Source organism: Delphinus delphis, chromosome 10, assembly GCF_949987515.2.
Source record: "Delphinus delphis chromosome 10, mDelDel1.2, whole genome shotgun sequence".
Classification (NCBI taxonomy): Eukaryota; Metazoa; Chordata; class Mammalia; order Artiodactyla; family Delphinidae; genus Delphinus; species Delphinus delphis.
The window spans coordinates 95,806,663-95,828,058 of NC_082692.2; the positions used below are offsets into that span (position 1 = coordinate 95,806,663).

General features: G+C 46.5%; 1 protein-coding gene across 1 annotated transcript in view; it reads left to right on the forward strand.

Annotated features, from left to right (window-relative positions):
- The first annotated feature begins 3,450 nt into the window (after nucleotides 1–3,450).
- LMCD1 (LIM and cysteine rich domains 1) overlaps nucleotides 3,451–21,396 on the forward strand; it is a 57,850-nt gene continuing 39,904 nt past the window's right edge. Inside the window, exon 1 of the mRNA XM_060022961.1 lies at nucleotides 3,451–3,589. Coding sequence (XP_059878944.1) covers nucleotides 3,548–3,589 — 42 coding nt within the window. The 5' untranslated portion in view covers nucleotides 3,451–3,547. The remainder of the gene's footprint in view (nucleotides 3,590–21,396) is intronic.

Consider the following 21,396-nt stretch of genomic DNA (forward strand, 5'->3'; position numbering starts at 1 on the left):
CATTAGAGTTCTCAGCTCAATGTTTGTTGAATGCATGAATGAACAGTGAAAAGAGCATGAAACTCAGAGTCAAAAAGTCCCACTTAGGACAAACCCAATGACAAGGATAACGACACCATCACCTTGCTCTGAATGCTGACTCTTGTCCTGTAATCAATCCTTGACAGTCACTATGGGAGGCAGCGTGATAACTCAGAGGACACAGTCTGGAGCTAAAAGCCCTGAGTTTGAATTTCACCTCTGCCACCTGCTGGAGTATGACCTTGGATGGAACCCGTGACTGTCCCAAATCTCCATTTTCTCCCAGAGATATAATTAGAATTATTATGGAATAATTAGAATTGTACCACGGTTGTCTTGAAGGTCAAGTAAGATAAGAGCTTTGTGAATCAAAAAGCCCCAGTGAAATTGATCAGACCAAGACATTCCTGAAGGGGAAGAATTCTTTTATTTACCTGGGTGTCCCCAGCACTTAAAACAGGGCTTGGCTTGAGGCAGGCACCCCAAAAACTACTTGATGGATGAATGAAGCTTCTGATAAGCCCCAGCACCACCAAGCAATGAACCTTGGGGAAATCAGATCTCTTTGCTGTTCCAACCTGGAAAGATACCCCATTTTCTCCCAAAGAGAAGCAAAAGGACCCCAGAGATGGAGTGAGGCTGAGATATAATGGGCCCTATTGCCTCCATTTTCCAGAACAGTCCGGACTATAAGACTCTGTCCAGGTGTCCAGTCAAAACTCTGACTATAGGTCCCCTGGAACCTTTGGCTTGAGAGTAGGATTTAAAGAGTCAGAGTCAGCATCTTCAACTGAGAACAGACTAAGCACTACAGGAAGCAGGGAGCAGCTCTCTGCCTGCGACAGGTTCTTTTCCAGAAAGGAGAGACAAGGCCATCCAAGCAGTAGCTTCTTTTTCTTTTCTTTTTTTAATTAATTAATTTATTTTTGGCTGTGTTGGGTCTTCGTTGCTACGTGCAGGCTTTCTCTAGTTGTGGTGAGCAGGGGCCACTCTTCGCTGCGGTGTACATGCCTCTCACTGCGGTGGCCTCTCTTGTGGAGCACAGGCTCTCGGCGCGCGGGCTTCAGTGTTGTGGCTCGCGGGCTCCAGAGCACAGGCTCAGCAGTTGTGGCACGAGGGCTCAGGTGCTCCGTGGCACGTGGGATCTTCCCGGACCAGGGCTTGGACCCGTGTCCCCTGCATTGGCAGGCAGATTCATAACCACTGTGCCACCAGGGAGGCCCCCAAGCAGTAGCTTCTGATACTCATATTCTGAGAAAGAGCCACAATACCTGCTTCCTTAATTGAAACTGTAGCCAAGGGTAAAAATAAGAAGAGGGGAAGACTGTCTTTTTTGGAGCTAAACAGTGTTACAGTTCATAAAAGTCAAATTATTCCATGGAACAATAATTTCTCAAAATGGGGCAGGGAGGGTGGCTGGGAAGAGAGTGGGAAATGACTTCACTGGGTAGGCTTCTGCCTAGTTTGCAAGGGATAAAGCCTGCCTTTGTTATTCTCCTGGCTTCTGTTCCCACAGCTCTGAAGTCTAAAGGCTTCTGGCAGGACATCCCAGTTCAACACCATTGTTTCTAGGATTTGCTACTGAAAGGGCTATTCACGTGGAAACCTCTCCCAGTCCAGGCTTCCGTCCGTCAGCCACGGTTAATTTACACCCTGGTTTAATCATGCAGCCCACCTAGGAAATTTGGACAAACCAGACTAGGGGTGGCACTGAGCCATCTCTCCCAGTCCCACCTTGCCAGCTCACTGCTGGTTCAAAGCCAGAACGCAACCTCCATTCATTCCCCAGATGTGTTCTGAGCATCAGTCATGGGCTAGGTGTCGGGGCTACAGGTGGGAGCAAGCGAGACAAACACTAATCAGAGCGGAAATCCATGAAAGGAGAAAAAGATCATCCCACGTCTCGGAAAAAAGGAGTCACAGATAGAAAGCCCTTTCCAGGAATGTGAAAAAAGAACCACAACTTGGGATCACGGGTCAAGGTTCGGGATTGCTGAGGATGATGATGTGTTAAGAACCAAACTGGAGGAGGCTTTAAGAAGGAAAGCATCTCCAATAAGAGAAAAAGCCCTAGAAAGTGACCTGCAGCTTCCCTGTCCCCTCACATCAGTCCCACACGACGTACTTTGAAACCACCCTGCATTCTTGCAGCCGGGTTTTATTTTAGCCCACTTGAGCCCTGGTTTCCAGCAGGGGGGCACTGCCAATGTGGGTTACAGGACGGAAACCTCATGACAGAGTACTCTCTTGTCTGGGAAAAAGGTGAAAAGGGGCTGTGTTTAATCCTCTGTCTAGGCTGGGAAAATGGCTCTGGGAACCCAGGTCTGTGGAACTGGCTTAACAGCTGTGGGTTATAGGCAGACAGCATGACACAGTGAGACCTGGCCGATTTTGTATTCTAGGACTTATGATGTTAGATGTTGCAAGAGACTTCCTCCCAAGGATGTGAGAAATCCACAGATGGAATCTTGCTTGTCCAGACCTGCATGACTCAATTAATCTAAAAAAATAGGAATTTCCTAGTTTATGGCTTGTTATCCTGTGTTCCTTCTCCCCAGATGAGCTCTCAGGCTCCCTCTCTCAGGTTAAAGCCTTGCTGAAGACTTCGCCTTTGTCCCAGTGACCCTCTCTGATCCTATTCCCTCCTCTGTTAAATGGGAGTGACAATCATCTCATTATCATGGTAGCAATAGCAATACCTGAGATGATTACTAGACAACAATGAGAAAATATGACTACAGGAGTGAAGATGTACATGCTGCCACTTATAAAATCAGGACAGTGTTCTCTTCCTCCCTGAACGGGGAGGACTGACACGAAAGCAAGTTATAAAAGGCAGAATAATACTTTACAAACATTAAGTTTAAAACACAAATCACAACTCACTGCAATCTCACCTCCTCTCCGCTGATTGGAAAACTTGCCCAGGTTTGGGAAAAGCTAGCCAGCTTAGTCAAAGCTGCTGCAACGCCACCTGCCCACCCCTCTACCACAAGGCAGAAAGGGTGGGCAGGGGAACACAGCTCAGCATTTATTTTTGGACCCAGCTCACTAAAAATACCCGAGCCTTCCTGTTTGATCACTCTCCCTTTTGACCTGAATGGATCGCGGGGCCGGCCGCCCGCCCCACCCTCTGCCCATTGTCCTTTAAAGGAGAAGGGCGTGGGGACGGATTCCTGCCGCTCAGGGACAGATGTGCGCCGCCCGGGCAGGCAGGGGCCGCGGCCGCACTGACGTAAGGGCAGCGCTCACTCAGCTGCAGCCTCCCGGCCGGACCCAGACCAACCGAAGGGAGGGGGGAGCTGTGCGCTGGGATTGGCTGGCCAAGCGCGAGCGCCCGCGCCGATTGGCTGGCGAGGTTTTAGAGGGAGTCCCGCTCTCCAATTAAAGGGCCCCGCCGCGCCGGGCTGCGAGCAGAGCTCGCGCTGGGCCAGCGATCCTGGCCATTCAGCCACCACTGTCCCCGCTGCGCGCCCTCGCGCCTCTGCCTGAGAAGCCAGGCGCTGTTTGTCCACCACAGAAGAGGATGGCAAAGGTGGCCATGGACCTCAACCCAGGAGTTCAGAAGGTGAGCTGCGATCTGTCCGTACTTACCCAGATTCTTTCTTTCCCCGTTTCCCTCTCCTCTGTGTTTGAGGCGGCTTACCTAGAAGTAAGGAGAAGGAAATTCATTAAATTCCGAGACTTAACAGAAAATAGAAAAGCTGGGAATACATGTTTGAGCTAACAGGCACACCCTCCAAATTTTACTCTTAAAGGCCGTTGTGTAAAGTTTTTGCCAAGGATCTTAGTTCTCTGATGATGCTAATTAAAATTTAAATAAGGTAGAACTTTTTCTGAAATGGTAATTCTCTGGTCTGTAGTGGGGGGGAAAGACCCTACCTTCCCCCTCCTGTGATTGAGGTGAAGGTTTGGGGAGGGGGTTATATTTACTCACAAGGAATCTCCCTTTTTGCTGTCATCCTAGCGTTTTGTGTTTTTCAGACACACACACACACACGCACGCACGCACGCACGCACGCACACACACACACACACGTTTCTTTAGTTGGTGATATTGGCAGTGGCAGCAATTCCAGCACACGGGAACTAATTTCTGTCCCCAGGGTCTGCACGTTTCCCTTTCAAGAAGGGCTGGCCGGGAGCCCAGAAGGTCACGGGTGAATTACTGCCTGAGGGGCCTGCAGCTGTGCCCTAGCTCCAACCACCGCCACTTACGTACCTGCAGGCAGTTGGGAGGGGGCACAGGCCAGAGGCTTAGAGGACCTGTGAGCTGGGAGGAAGCCGAGAGACAGCCTAGACCAGTGGAGAAACTGAGGCCCAGCGTCACAGAGAGTTGCTCCCAGCAGGCAGCAGAGCCTAAGGAAAACCTTTGGCATCGAAACCCCAGCCCTGCCACCCCTTAGCTGCATCACAATGACCGAGTCCCTTTTCTGAGCCTCAGTTCCCTTGTTTCCCATAGGGGGATGATAGGTCCCACCTCCCTCACAGAAGCAGTAACAGCGATGGTACCCTGTAGGGTCATCTCCCAAAGAGAACTTGGTCTTACAGGGCAAATTCCTCTTTAGACATTTGCCATTACCAGAGGCGTTGGGGGGGGGGGGTGGAGGGGGGCGTGCAGGAGTAGAATGAGAAGGGGGAAAAAAAAAAAACCTATGTCAGAACCGAGATGCAAGCCAGCCACTTAGAGGTGCAGGATTCACGCATCTGATTTACAGCTACGCCACTGCATGGCTGGCCTGCCCCAGACTCGCATACAGAGAGTGCATGAGACCCTTCTGAATGTGTACACCAGGGCAGACTTCATCAGGGCATCTCTCTGGAATGTACCTGCCCCCATTGCATTTGCCAGACTGTGTGCAGAACCAGTCACCTCTCCTCCTTTGGAATTCTCACCGCATGTTAGACCTTGGTAAGATACCCAGTAATTTCTACCACCAGTGAGTCAGGCACACACTGCTCTCACTTCTCTACCCACCTTTCTAAACTCCTGGAGGACAAACCTTTCTCGCTCATCTCTGTCCTGATGCAGCACGCCACGCACAGCAGGACTCAATCAACTACAAGTGAACGGGCTAAGACCGTGGTGTTCTCGGACAGTACAATTCGTGCATTACTGTTTTCTAACTTGTGGCGGCAACCGGGATATTTGTGTGTCTGAACTGCCTCCCCAAATTCAGCCAATGTAAAAGAGTTCAGAGCTAAAGGGGCAGCGTCTCACTGTCCACTGGAAAATCAGATGGTTCGGGGTGCTTTCACTACAAGCTAGTGGACGGTTAGTGGGTGAAGGGAAACAGGATACACGGAACACCCCTCCTCAGCACCAGCCCTGGCCACCGCTCGGAGGAAGGCTTGCTTTTACTTTCCTTTGCATGGGAGCGTGTGATTATCCGGATTAGAGGTGGAACACAGCCTCCGACCTGTCACCCTCTAGTGCCAACTTCCTTGGCCTGCAAAGCGTTTATTTTCCGTTTAGATCCAATTACAGGCTTAGCGGAAGAATGTGGTGGGTAGAGATGAAAGGGCGGGTATTTTTTACCCTTTGGGACTGTGACAGAGGAGGATGACCACTTGGTTGATTAACCCATGTCATCAACTCAGAAAGTCAAGAAAAGGGAAGGGAACGAGGGGAAAGCGCCACTTGCTTTTGTATAAGCTTGTGCTTCCTGAGCTGTACAGCAGTGATTAAACACTGGATCACGTCAACAGCACGCTGCACAACTTTTATTGCATAATTTACTTTCAAAATCTGCAACAGTGGGGGTTTTCTAACATTTGGCTTCAGGAGGCATAATCACACTTAGGCATTCTGAAACAATTTCATAGCCCCTTAGAGCTTCAAGGGACCTGTTTACAAAATGAGAAATTATTTCAAATGGGCTACAAGCTGACTCCACTGCCCTGCCCCCAAAGGGATGGGCGCTGCAGGGAATCCCTAGCAGCTGGAAAGTCAGAAAAAAAGTCTTCAAGAGAGAGAACATAAAATCCCAAACCTGGAGGAGGCTTTGAGACCATCTATCCAATTCCGGGCAGACAGGGGGACTGGCCGTGGGTCACATCCATAGTTCGTGGCAGGGCGTAGAAATAGTTCCCTACGTCCTCTCATCTGTGCTGAGTCGAATGCTCCCGTTGGCGGCTCTTGAGTCATGATTTGTTTTTCAACTGGGAAAGAGGTTTCCTAGCATGGAGAGTTTCCCTGAGAATCAGGAACTAGCCACCATGCCCTGGTAACAAAAAGCCTGGAAGGCCAAATGCCATTTCTCTTGGTGGAATCAGCCACCACTGTGGATGTGCTCTTCTCTTGTTTATTAAGCGGTTAATATTCTTGTAACCAGATCTGGGTTCAAATCCCAGCTCCACCACTTACTAGCTGTGTGCTCTTGGGTAAGCTTCTGAGTCTGCGTCCTCATCTGAAAATTGGGAGACACTAAAAGCATCTCCCTCCCAAGGGGCCCGTGATCGTGAAATGAGCTGATGCGTACAAAGGGCTCAGCACACGAGCGCAAATAGATGTAGCCATTGTTATTGTCAGTGGTGGTTGTGTATTTCAGCGGGTGTGTGATTGCTGAAAGGAGTCTTTTGGGGAATGAGGGACGTGCTCTTTTTTCTTCAGCTGACTGGCCTGTCTGACGAGTAACTAATTTTCATTCGGCTGAGCGAAAGCCAGCTGCTCAGCCTTGATAACCTACAGCAATGACCGATGACCTTGTCTTCATTCTAGCCCAACAGATACAAAATCTGCTTACACAACAGAGGTCATCAGTCACTGAGCATTTCACTCTGGAGTGCTGGAATGGTAGGCCTGGAAGCAGACACAGAGCTCTTTTCACTTTATAGATTAGGAAACTGAGACCCATACAGGTCAAGCCCCTTCTCTGAGATTGCTAAGAAGGTGGGCCAGGGCCCAGTAGGCTCTGTAAGAATACAGGCCCCTTGGCTGCCAAAGAGCCATTTGCAGGAGTTTGGAAAGGACTAGAACAAAAAGATCAGAGAGCACGTTCACTGCTGACTGTGAGTGTGCCAGTGGACCGGCTCCGGAGGGTTCTATTTCTCACCCCTCAGCACCATGTCAGAGGAGCATGAAAGAATGGTTCGTCCTAGTGCATTGCCAGGTTCAGCTGGGCGTCCCCCTCCACGCTTCTCCACATCACGTCCCTCCTGGCTTTCCTGTCCTCCAGCTCTGCCCTCCCCTCCATAATTCAGCCCTTCCTGCTTTCACCTCCAGTTCCTGCCGCGTGCAAAACTGCTGGCACACTGCCTGGGCCAGCCAATCCAACATCAACACGGCTCCTCGAGAATTGTCCTTGGCTTCCTCCATCTTAGAAATATATTAAGCTGTCACTTAAAGACTTTAATAGCCAAGCCATTGGATACATGCCCATAGGTGTATAAACAACTTGGCCCAAAGAGAGCCATATTTAAAAAAAGAAAGAGAAAGAAAGAGAAACAAAGAAAGAGAGAGAGAGAGAAAGAATGAGAGAGAGAAAGAAAGAAAGAGAGAGAGAAAGAAAAAGAGAGAGAGAAAGAAAGAAGGAAAGAAAGAAAGAAGGAAGGAAGGAAGGAAAGAAAGAAGGAAAGAAAGAAAGAAAAGAAAGAAAGAAAAAGAAAGAAATTATCCAAGTCCTTCTTAAAGATCTCCCCAAACAGATGCTGAAGCCACTGCTTGTAAGTTGCAGATGCTTGTCATGTTGTGCAGACACGTCTGAATATATGGGGTTGCAGTTGACAGCTGACTTGCACCAATGCATCCACCCCCTGAGGTGGTGGAAGGCAGGGAAAGGTACCTCACAGATCATCTCTCGGCTTTATTCTAAGCCATCTCAGCTCCAAGGCCTTCTCGCAGCCCAGGGCTTACCAGCAGTTCTACAGGCAGGACAGGGGAAAAATGACTTTGGTATTCCCCTCTGGATCCCGTGGTATCCCTGACGGATCTTCCCGTAGTTTGATCTTCTCTCCATGTTAACTGACTAAAGGTGACGAGGGAGAAAAAGAATGGGCTACATTCAGCAAAGGCCTGGGGACCAGGAAGGAGGGACAGGTGCACAGACTCACATGTGCATCTTCCTTTCCCACCCCCGCTCCTGCTACTTCCGGTGAGGGTAAGTCAGGAGCAGACAAGTCAGGGAATAGTTCCTCCTGTAACACCTCCCCCCCCCCGCACTAGGGTCAACTGGGCTCCACAAGAGGTATTCCATTTGACTGTGGCAAGGAGAATCTTTCCTTCCAACTTGCACATTCAAAATAGTGTCTGTATAATAAAGTGGAAATCTGTCCTGATAAGCACAGACCCTGGGAGTTCTTATCTCCCCAGTGTTCATCCGACACCATTTAAATATGTATCATAAGAAAAGTTTTCTGGCTGGGGCGGGGGTCGAGTCATTACAGTAACCGCAAGCACTTACCGGTGACTTTGGGTAGGTCACTTTCCCTAGGAAGTGGCCGACCTTGAATGAGAACCGGACTTTGTTCCCCCTGCAGTCCGCTGACCTCTCCTGAATACCACACTGTCTCCCAAATAACACATGATTATGGGAAAACAGGACTAAAACTCAGTTCCACTGAAAGCAGAATTGGGGAACAGCTTTTCGGGACCTCCAGAAAGAAGAGACAGCTGCTGCTCTCTAAGTGGCTTTGTTTGGAAATATCCCCCCTTCCCTTTCATTTGCTAATAGGAAGAGGATTTGGCTGGCAGCTGCCGTGACTCCACCAGATGCAGGGCCACCAGCTACTTGTACAGGAGACCCTCAAGATCGAACTGTTTCCTTAACGCAACATTGGGGCTATCCTGAACCCATTCTGGGAGCTGAGCACATATCCATGGCACAGATCTGCAGATGCTCCAGAAATGCTGTCTAGATAGCTTTTCTAGAAAGAGTAAAACAAGAAGTCAGGTCTTCTATGTGGGCCAAGACTCTCTTAGTGGCAGAAACTTGTATTTCGTATCAAGCCTAAATATTTGATGTGGAAATCCAGTTGCTCACTGTCTGCTCTTTTATATGAGACGTGTTTACATGTTTTCTCAGAAAGGATGTGCTGGTCTTACTTTCATCATCCATTTGGGCTCTTGTCCCCTAAGGATCTGCAGGAAGACTCATCTGTTCTCTGTTAGGATGGACAAGTTTGGGGAAGGGCACAAGAAAGGAAGGAGAGATGTCTTTTGAGTACACTCAGGATGCTTGACGTCTTCTCACATCCTATCTCTCTTCACCTTTAGGACTACTGTGCAAAAATATTAATATCCTTTTTACACATGAGTAAATGAACGCTAAGGGTTTAAATGACTTGCCTAAGATCATATGATGACAAGTTAAGAACTCATACCCGGTCTTCTCCGATTCCAAAACTGAAGCTCTTTCCGCTACAGGAGGAAACCAGAGGCTTTCATCAGAAGCAGAAATCTGGTGAAGGACTAGGATTATTACTACAGGCTTCACACAGAGATCAAGGTCTTCCTACACATTGACAGTGTGATTCAGGAATGGCCCAGCATTTGCCAAAGGTTACCAGGCATCTGCGCCTCTCTGCTAGTTCTTGGCCACGGCCAGGTGTATACCATCACCCACGCCAAGGCAAAGCTACTTCCCAGGTAGAGAAGAAGGACTTTCTGGATTTCTCCCTTCCTGGGTTTCTAGAAGTCTGATAGAACTGTCTAGAGAGAAAGCTGGTAGAGAGACAATCTAAAGAATCATACAATATTATCCAGAAATTACTGAAGAAGCAATGATACTTGACAAAAAAAAAATCCTAGAGATCCAAGTTCCAGAGCTTCCAGGAAATTCTATCCTGGGGATAAGCTTGGCCTCTGGAATGTGTATCTCTACGTGCCTGGTCAGCCTGACTCACGGTCTACCCAATAACACGGGAATCAGGACCAAGCAAAACAGCCCAAGCCCCCACCAGGACATGCTTTAAAAGGAAATAAGATTGCCGAGGGAGAAGAAACCAAAGGCTGTATTTGGCAAGTCACTCTTCTGAAGGACAAAGTTAGTGCCACGGTCCAGCCCATGGCGGCTGTTTCAAATCCACATGATGTGTGCATGGACTGATTGTTTTTTCCTCCTCCTAGTTGAAAACATGGGGTCCTTAAAATTAATCTTTGGAGAAAATGTGAAGGAATCATTATATAAAAGAGCTGAGACAGATCTAGTGATCTGCTTGGTCAGTCCCTTCACGTGGCAGATGGGACATGGGGGGAAAATGTCACATCCAAAATTTACATGGGACACAGCAGAGATGCACTGACTCACAGCATCTTTTAAGAATGAAGGAGAAAAGGGTATCTTCTCTCTTCCGTCACTTCCATGGCCATGGTACCCTGATTTCGTGTCACCCTCATACCTTCAAAGCTCAGAAGGTCAGGTGAACATTTTGGCTGTGAACGTAGCTTCGGCCACATGGTTCAGAGGCCATTTGGAGAAGTGGCTAAACATGCAGCCTTTGCAAGCGTGGAGATCTAGACGTGACACGTAGTTCTGACATTTCCTAGGTCTGCAACCAAGTTGCTTGTCCTCTCTGGACCTCTAGTTCCTCATTTGAGAAAGAGAATTAATAACAGTGCTATATTTAAGCAGGAGTCTAATGAGATAAAGCAGGTAAAGGGCCTGGATGCGTAGTACGTTCTGAAAATAATACTGCCTCCTGCTATTGGTATGCCCTCTCATCAGCCCAGTGCAGAAATCCCATAGGTAGTTAAGTGCTAGAACGTGGAAGACCAAGTTCAGCTCACTGACGTCACAGGTGGCTTCTAAGGTATCAGACTGCAGGAGCTTCTCTTTGTAGCTAAACTTAGACCTGGCCATAAATAGACTCTGGTCACATCGTCTGCAAAAGTCATGACAATGGCAACAATTTGCCTTGGGAGTGTGGTTGCCACACTTGCAAAAAGCAGCCCTCCCCTTTGCTGAGACCGCTCGCTGGCCCCAGCTGGGTGATCTGACCCAGGCACTTACCCTCGCCAAGGCCTCGGATGTCTTGCTTATAAGACAGGGTAACAGTCACCCATTTCTTCATTTAGCAGATATTTATTTAGTACCTATTATGGGCTGAGCACTCAGTACAGGGCAATGAATAAGAAAGTTTTGGTTCCTGCCATGTTAACTTGAGTCCAGTGCAATGTGTTTTACATGACGGTAAGAGAAGAACCAAATAATGGCAGTGTTCTTTCACTCTGTGTGTTCCTTGACCTCCCCCATCACACACACACACCCCTCTTCCTCCTCTTTTGCTGTCTACCCTCAGATTTCAGCACTGCACACATCTGAGCCACTCCCAACCTCAGTCATCTCTACAGTGTAACAGTGAAATAAGTACGACAATTCTGCCCCCAGCTGTTGCATTTTAAACAGGGCACTGAGTGAAGAGAAGTCTGAGGCAAGGGGGCTAGTGGCAGCTCTCACGTACCACTGGTAAGCAGCGGCCCCGTCAGCCCCCTCGCCACTGGCGGTAGACCGGTTGTCTGTGCTCAGCCCATGTTCTCAGGCAGCTCAACACCCCAGGCTCTCTCCTTCCTGGTGCTGGTGTCAGAGGCACCAAAGGGCAGGAGCATGGGGTGAGAGCTCTGAGCTGACTAATGCCCCATAAGAAACCTGCCTTAAGAAGGTAGCGTCTATTTGGGCTATATGACTAAGAGGCATTTCCACGTACTGATTCACGAGGCTGCCCACCAAGGTGACTGACCTGGCTAATCCTCTGACTGGAAGAGGTGGAGGGAACGTGGAGCCCAGCCCTGCCCTCATCCTGGAAGAGAGCCACCCACCTGCCGAGGCACACCTGTGCTCCCCACCCCAGCTTTGGCCCTGTGGCCACCAGTGTCCTTGTTAAGGGGGCTGGCTCTGATGGGGGGAGGGGTCAGCATTTGAGGCTTATTTTAGAGGAAGTCTGGGAGGGAGATTTTGTTTTTAATCTTGTTAGTAGATAGAGGAGAGGTTTTTAACCGGGGATCCGTGGATAGAATTGAGGGACGTAAATTAAGAAAACTGTTGCATCCTTGTATACCCAACCTCTAACTGAAATATAGCGTTTCCTTCCATTATAAATGAAGACAAAAGCCCTGGCCGTTCAGCATCCCCTATGCCTTTTTTTGTTTTGTTTCTGTGTATGACATTTAAGTTAGAAAATGATAACTGGAAATAGACCCCGTTCCCTTCATACCGATGGAAATCTGATGTTTTCATAATCCTGTTACAGCCAAGAGAAATGCCGGGCATACCGCTCATGCTTGTCCTTATTCTGAAATAACAGTAATTAAATCCACGGCTGGTCTTGTTAATTAATTTAACAAAGGCCCGTATGTTACTAAATTACAGATTTGTTTTTATATATTGGTCTTATTTCAGTAATATTCATTTCCTTTGTAATCCTACATATTTTAATCTGTGCATTTAAAACATGGTTCTGAGAAGGGACACTTCCATATCAGACAGTCAAAAGGGCTCAAATAGATTAAGACTTCTGTGGACATAAAGCTTTAACAGTATTCTACACACATGCGTGCACAAATATACACATGTATGCATATATAAACACACATGTACACACACAATCACAGTGGATTGAGATCTGAGGTCCTTAGAATGGACAAACTGGGTTCAAATCCCAGCTCTGCCACGTGTTTCCTATTTGGATAAATCACATTACCTGTAAGCCTCAGTTTCTTCATCTATAAAGTGGGCCTAAAAATTGTCATCACAACAATAATCTATTAAGTTCTTAACACAGTATTTGACAACTAATGAATGTGTGTTACACAAGAATTATCATCACTATTGAAACAGCCAATAAGAGTGAAATGGTAAAGAGAATGAAAACATTATTTTGATGACACTTATTACCCACCTCTGATTTGGCTGACTTTAAGAATTTATTCTGCGCAAACACGTATTCCATGTAATTATTATAAGCCAGGGACTGAGCTGGGAAGCGGAGAAGTAAAAAGGAAAGAAATCCCAGAGGCTGATGGTTTGAGAGACAGAACAGCCAGTCTGGCCATCAGAGAACCAAAGCAGTGCCAAAGGCCTTGATCAGAGGTACAATCGAGGGAGTGAGGGAGATCAGAAGAGGAAGTACTTAACCTCACCTGGGGAGGTCAGGGAACGCTTACCGAGGAGACGGCATCTGAGCTGCGTGTTGAAAGACAAGGATGAATGAGTAATGGGATCGGGTCACAGGCCAGTTTTATGCGTTCCAAGTCTGAGACGCATATTCTCCATCTGATCTGATTTCTAATTTGGGGAATATCACCCATCTTGAACTACAGAGAAATACATTCCTACGTATCCATCCATCCATCAGGCATGTCTTGTAACTTTCTCGTATGAGAACTTGTTCCTCTCGCCTCTCAACCAAAACCCTTGGGGGTGATAGGATAGCAGAGCCTGCCAGCTGGCATGCTTGAGACTCCTAAGCTCAGCAAAGGAGTTCCAGCAAGCTCACCCCCAGTCAGTTTGAATTTTTGCAGGAAGATGTAGATTTGTGTTGTGATCAAAGGAAAAAAAAGTTAACTGAGGGTATGCAACATATATGGAAAGAAAGGAACACACAGAGACACACACACACACAGCACACTCTGCAAAATTCAGCATGCGGTCCTTGTGAGCAGAATGTGAAAACACAATTCAGAGGACCGTAGGATGGTGTGTCCACCCCAAGTTTTATTCACCTTCCAATTCTCAAGTCCTTTAAATGGTAATTAGAGGAAAAGAAATCCTACAGAGGATTCCCTGATAAACTGCGAGGAGGAAAATCAGCCTTTCGAAATACGGAGACTTGAGTAACGAGATCCAGACTCTTGCATCAAAACAATTCCTTTTGCTCCGTTCTTCAGATTTCTGACTTGGTCTGAGACTGTGGGTCTCTTCTTGCCATGTTTTTGAGCAGGTGATGCCTCAAAATGAAAACCATATGGTCTGGATATCAAAACGCCACTGGGATGAGTGTTGTCAGTTGATTTTTTTCAGTTGCTTGTGGTACGTTAAACAGAGGAGGGATAAAAATCCCAGCTGATTCCCTGCCAGTTATCTGGAAAATGAAATTCTGGGGATCATCCCTGTGTTTGCAAGGATCTGACAAAGAGGTGAGGTTTGATAGAAAAGTTGTGTTTCCTCGAGTCTGTCCTCATTCACAGCCAACAGGCCCAAACAGCCTGTGGAGAAAACACACCTTACACTAAGATTCACACTAATTAGAACGGCTCTTGTCACCACCCTGTACCTTTCCTTGGACCCAGCCCAGGGCTGAGACCATCACAAAGGAAATCATCATATCCTTATTTGAATAATTGTTATACTGTATATTTCAGCAATTAGAATTAATTTTTAAGAGGTAGAACGGGCCTTACAGGTTCCCTGGGTCAACTTCCTTGTTAACAAAGAAGGAAAGAGATCCAGCAAGTTAGGTCATGTGCTCAAGGTCACAGAGGTAATTAGTAGAAGAGCTAGGATTAGAATTCAGGGTGTCTTAGCATCTCGGGTTCAGAAAGACTTAAAATCTATTTTGTCTGGGCTTCCCTGGTGGCACAGTGGTTGCGAATCCGCCTGCCGATGCAGGGGACGCGGGTTCGTGCCCCGGTCCGGGAAGATCCCACATGCCGCGGAGCAGCTGGGCTCATGAGCCATGGACCCTGAGCCTGCGCGTCCTGAGCCTGTGCTCCGCAACGGGAGAGGCCACGACAGTGAGAGGCCCGTGTACCGCAAAAAAAAAAAAAAAAAACCAAAACTATTTTGTCCAAGTAGCCTATCCAAAACCTTAACTGGGAGATGAACCAGAGTGCCAGATGCTGTAAGAACCACTGGCAAGCACTGAAACTTCGTCAAGAGATCTGGTTTTTTGAACCCCTTTAATTATTAGACAGCTCTTTCTTATGTGGAGCTAAAATCTCTCTCTCTCTGCAACTTCCCACCACTCCCCATTGGTCCTCTCTGTTTTCTCAGTTCCTTGGTTCAAGGATGCAATGGCCACGTTTTTCTAACATTCTGGTTCTGGTTCACTGACCAAGTCCTACACATTGGTCAAGACTGAGGTCAGAGCATCTATTTCCTGGCTTACTTCCTACCTGCTGGGAAGCCTAGAATATGCTTTTAACGGAGTGACATGGCCCACAGACAGCCCCCACTTTTTGTTTTGGCATCAGTTTTGGGACGTGTGTCACCTCCTCCAGGTAGGTACTTCCATCCTCACCCAGTAGCGAAGGCCACTTCTGTACCACCAAACTATCCTGTTCCTTGGAAGAGGGTTGTTTTTTTTTTTTAAGTGGAAAGACATGTCAAGTGAAAGGAAATAGGAAATTTTAAATCACTAAGGGAAGAACTCCAAACCCATATCATAAACACTCATGAAAAATCAACACTGTTCCACATGCACAGTACCTGACTGGTCAAAAGTAACGGGGGGGTGGGTAATAGGAAATCAGAGGCAGCTATGAAGGAAAAGAAGAAAACCTTGGTAAATAGGGTAATATCTTTCTGAAAAGCTTTTAAAGATGATTTGCAACGTTGTCATAGCTTATTACTCTATGGAACGCTAGAACAGTAAGAAAGTAGTCTAAGCTTTATATCCTTATGACTCTTGCGTCTGGAGAGAATGCTTAGTAAATAAATATGAAAGCTGGTCATCAAAATTAACTCGATTTCATTAAAAGATACCACTAAGAATCGAAAGACAACCCAAAGAGAGAAAATATTCATAGTACATATATCTGACAAAGGATTGTAACCCAAAATAGATAAATAACCTCTATAAATCAATAGTTTTGAAAAAGCAATCTATTTTTCTTAATAGGTGAAGCCTTCAACAGGCATGTCACAAAAAAAGATGTCTAAATGGCTAATAAGTCTAGGAAAAGGTGCTCAACCTCATGACTCATCAGAGAAATACAAATTAAAGGCACAATGAGATAGCATTATACACCCTACAGAATGATTGAAATTAAACAGTGACAGGAGCAAGTGTTGAGGGACTTCCCTGCTGGCGCAGTGGTTAAGAATCCGCCTGCCAGTGCAGGAGACACGGGTTCAAGCCCTGACCCAGGAAGATCCCACATGCCACGGAGCAATTAAGCCCGTGCGCCACGACTACTGAGCCTGCGCGCCTAGAGCCCGTGCTCTGCAGCAAGAGAAGCCACCACAATGAGAAGCCCGTGCACCGCAATGAAGAGTAGCCCCCGCTCGCCACAACTAGAGAAGACCCATGCGCAGCAACAAAGACCCAACGCAGCCAAAGATAAATAAATAAAATAAATTTAAGAGCGAGTGTTATAAGGGCATGGAGCAGCTGAACTCACATACATTGCCAGGGAGAATGTACGTGACACACCCACTTTGGAAAACTGTTCGGTAACCTCTAATAAGATTGAACATACACCTACCCTGTGACCCAGCAGGGTCTATATCCATGAGACAGGTGCACAGATGTCTACCAAAAAACTTGGACAAGAGTAGTTGGAGAAGTTTTATTCATAATAGCCAAACTCCGGAAATAATACAAACTTTCGTCAACAGGAGAATGAATAAATAAATTATTTTACATCTACACAACAGAAAACTACTTAGTATTAAAAAAACTACTAATATATGCATCCACATGGGTAATCTTAAATAAGTTGGACAGAAGAACTCATACTCAAAAGACGACCTACTGTCTAATTCCATTTGTGTGAGATTCAAAAACAGGCACAACCCATCTACAGTGACGGAAGTCAGAACAGTGGCTAAGAACAGGTTGTTACTGACCAGAAAGGGGCATGAGGGAACTTTCTGGAGCACAGGAAGTGTTCTTTATCTGGATGGTGGTCCCAGGGGATATACATATAAAGTACTCAAGTGAATACGTGGGATTTCTGAATTTTTACTGCATGTAAATTTTACCTTGAAGCACTGTTAGAAAATAATCAAGACAATATCTGACAAATAACTGGAAAGGGCTGCATATTCAAGCAGAAGGATGTGGGCACAAAGAGGTTGAGGGCTGAGTTCTTGCTTCAGCCCCGGGGAGGTACCACTGTAACAGACAGCTTTGTTCCAGGGAGCTGCCACTAGGACACTTTAGAATCTCTCCAGTGACTTTAGTCTGGCATTAAAGTTTCTGCGTGATGGGGCCCTGTTCAGCCTTATCCATCACTACAACATTCTGCTTACCCAACCTGATCTGTCAATTTTTCCCTGAAAACACTTGTTCTTCCTCACTCGCATACTAAAAGGACTTCTTCTCCATGGGCCAAAGTCCCATCCGTTCCTTCCTCCATGAAGCCTGCAGTGCAGACAAAGTTCTCTCTCCCAGCATGGATTTTGCTCTCCTACTGAATGGACGTTTAGTTTCCCAAATGGTCCTGGAACACGTTATCACTGTCCCACCCGCCTAACTCCTGTCCCATAACATGTTTTTTGTCCCTACATCCTCCATTAGTAAGCTCCTCGAGGGCAGGGATCGTGCCTTAATTCTCCTTTGTGTCACCTCGGAAAGGCTGGCATACAGTAAGGGCTCAGTAATATTATGGACAGAAAAGGAAATGGGATGGAATCAGGATACAGGAGAGAGAAGGAAAGGTATCAAAAAGAGTGAGAGCAGGTTGGTTCTCCTTCCTGACAGAGACAAGGAATCCTGAGAGGATAGAAAGGGGGAGAGAGAAGAAGAAAGACAGACAGACATGGAATAGACTAGGTGAGACTATTAACCTCTTCCACAGCCCCATACACGTTGCTTAATCTAAAACCTTCTTGAGGGGGATGGGGAAGACACCGTTCCAAAGCAGACTCGGAACTTTTGAAGTCTGGTCCCAAGTTTTATTATCCTCCTTCAGACTCATCTATAAAAGGATGGACTTTAAGATGGCAGATGAGCCAAGCTTTCATTTGTTTCCTTCCTTCAGACAACAAACTGAAACCTTCGCCTGAACCTTGAGGCCCCCTGTTTCTGGCTGGAAGTCTCTTGAGACCAAACTCCAGTGATTTCTCTGATCTGGGGAGGAAGTTGGCTGGGACCTCTCAACAACGCCAGCCGCATCTCAGAAGGGTTGGCCCTTCTGAGAGATAAGATCCAGAGGGACGACTGAAAACTGGCTGAAATTTAGTCCAAACCACTCATAGCTCAGGCCGATATCTACTTTAAGTTTCTAGTCCTTAATGAATATTTATACCAAAATAGAGCCAGTGGAAAAGTTCCATCTGTGTGGATTTTAAGAGTTTTGCCTTCCCTCAGCCACGTTAACAAACTCAGGAAAGTGGCAGGATTCCTGCCAAGCACATGCTCTTTGAAGTGCAAGAAATTCTGAGAAGGGCCCTGGACCCATCATATTTCTTCTCATCCTGAAGGCTCAGAGTCGGCATTCCCTTCTTTAAAAATGCTTAATATCAACACCTCTCGGTACTTTACAGCTTCAGCCCAGCCTTTGACACTGTGCTGACCGTGAGCGCTTTTTTGAAAGAGTAGATAAGCCTATTCAAAGCTCCGCTGGGCGAAATTGCTTTGCTAGCTGCTATTTCTTCCCATCTTTTGAAAACCTGAATGGTCCAGTTAATCACTTTAATTCTCCTCTTTACTCTGGGAGTGGAAAAATGGCCCCACATTTTCTCCTCACTTTTATAAGTCATTCCATACTCCTCGGAACCAAATCACCAGAAACTTGAACCAGTCCTGCTCTTGGTATGCGGGGCAAAAACAGAAGCCTTGCCCTTGCGCTTGGCATATTAACTGCACTTATCAAGCACAGGCTACGTGCCAGGCATCGTGCTACATAGTTTCTTCCTAATCTTTACGCAAGTCCTATTTTACGGATGAGTAAACTAAGGTTCAGAGGGATGAGGTAAATTGCCACAGTGACACAGCTAATGTGATGAACATCAATTAAATGTTCAGGTCCCCGTCTTCCCTCTAAACCATTTCTCATCTATACCGAACATGTTTACAGGGTTCCAGGACTATGGGCCATGAACCTGTTGGTCACAGATGAATTGAGTTGGTACCCAGACATGCATTAACAATGCTGAATCACATGAGTCAGAATTTGTCTCCCTTTTCAGTTCTTTCATCCTTTGGATTATATCCAGGAGGAAGTCTGCACCTGGTGCTAAAATGCCTTTAACACCTGGATAACTTGTCCAGTGTCACTTTGAACAGATGGAGAGCGGTCCTCAGGTTCAGAGCTTTAAAATGGCAAGAGTATTAGCTAGAATTGAATGTTGTTGTCTCATATTTATTGTATTTTTTATGGCTACCTCCTGTTCTTTCAAAACAAACAACTTTTTATTGAAGCATAGTTGATTTGTAATGTATTAGTTTCAGGTGTACAGCAAAGTGATTCAGTTATACACACACACACACGTGTGTGTAGATATATATTCTTTTTCAGATTCTTTTCTATTATAGGTTATTATAAGATATTGAATATAGTTTTCAGTGCTATACAGTACGTCCTTGTTGTTTACCTCTTTTATATACGATAGTATATATCTGTTAATCCCAAACTCCTCATTTATCCCTCCCCCCCGCCCTTCCCCTTTGGTAACCATAAATTTGTTTTCTATGTCTGTGGCTTAATTCCTATTTTTATACATTTTAGGGATAAAGGTTTTTTTTAGGAAGTAGGTTTTTTAAAAGTGATGAAGAAAAATTATAAATAAACAATCACACAGATGGTATACTGAGGATAGGATTCAGGAAGAAGGAAATAGGGCCTCATAAACACCTAATACTTCATAATACCTGATCTCTGCAGCACTTTCCAATTTTCAGTATCTCTTGTATAAATTACCACACTGGATTCTCACAACAACCCCGCGAAGCTGGTAGGAATTATCCGTTCTAAAGATGATGCATTGAAAAACTCGAGGTTCAGAGAGCAGGAACTGCTCACCGTGGTCACACAGGCAGTGAAGAAAGCAGCCGGAGTTCAGGTTCAACTCCAGCATGTACGATGCTCCGCCAGCACTCCGCCGGCGCATCACGTCAAGGGCAAGAGCAGATGAAGGGCTGTTGCGAAGCAACGGGCCAAGGCCAGAAATGCCAAGGAAAGTCTGCAGAACTTGATGACTCTCCCGACTGGCCTGAGTTTTCACAAGTTCCCCGTGCTTGTATATATTCTATTTCATGGACAAGCCTGCGTTTGCTCCATTCTGAGTTTCTCTAGAGAAGTCTGACTCTCCTTCTAGTGAGTTCCCTTCCAGAAGGTTCAGAAACTGGTCCTCCCATCTCCTACCTTCTGGGGTCCACTACAGAAGGGGTGACACAAACTAGAAATGGGCCCCTCAAGGAGGAAAAGCCAGCCTCCGCCCGGTAAGAAGAGCATTTCTTCCAGCAGTTGACTAAGGTTCAGACCGCAGGTCCAGGTGACTGGATGAGCAGGGATTCCATAAACGTGGGAGAACCAGTGGGTTTGGGTGGCAAAGGAGGTGAGTTGGCAGTTCCATCAGTCTATCCACAGAGAGTTTGCAGGAGCTGAACACACTCCTGGAAATGATGCCAAGAGCCAGAGGGAAGAGTTGAAGCCGTTTGAGCAGATGGATGCATAAGAGAGAAGCATCCTGAGAACCAAGGGGAGACCAGAGCCAGTGCTGGAACCTTGGAGGGGGCAGGGGAGCAAGTGAGGGGAGCGGAGAAGGGCCGCCCAGGCGGGTTGGGTGACCAGGGAAGGCTAGAATTCTGGAAACCACAGGAAACCAGGGTGGACCTTCTTCCAACTTGTCCTGCAGACAGCCGCCTCAAATGGAAGAGCTCTATCATGTGGTAGCTTTTACTGCACCAAGAAGCATTGCTCGAAGGCAAAACTGAAAGCGTTACCAAGGAAGCTATTGAAACCCATGTTTATTGAGGAGCTGCTACGTGCAAGGCACTGCCAAAGGCACTGGTGATAGAGAAATGAACTAGACACACAGGGACCCTGCCCCCATAGAACTTACGGCCCAGCAGGAAAGAATGACATTAAAGAGTTATATCCATGATTAAATAATTACAATCATGATGGGTACCACAAAGGAGTACAAGATACAGCCTTTTCTAAGACCCTGTGATAGGGGTAGCTAAAGGACGAACAGGAGTGTGTTAGGTGAAGGGAGAGAGATGAGGAAGATGGTCCAAGCAGAGGGAACTGCATATGGGCTGGCTTAGAGGTATAGAGGAATTTGGCATCTTTTCTAGGGCATATGGTTAAATGAATAATTCTAAATTTACTCCAGAGATAATTTTCTGGAAAGGAACTTAGCTTCAGTATCTCTGATTTTACATATTCATTGTGTTCCATGACCTTCAAAGGTGGGACCTTGAAAAGTGGCAAAGTGAATGACCATCTGCTAATTTTTGCTTCATAAAAGTGAAAAACTTGGCCTAAACCCTCTCTAAGGTGTTTCCCTTTCTAAGAATCAGTGCTTTTCTTGTGTCAGGTTTTTATAA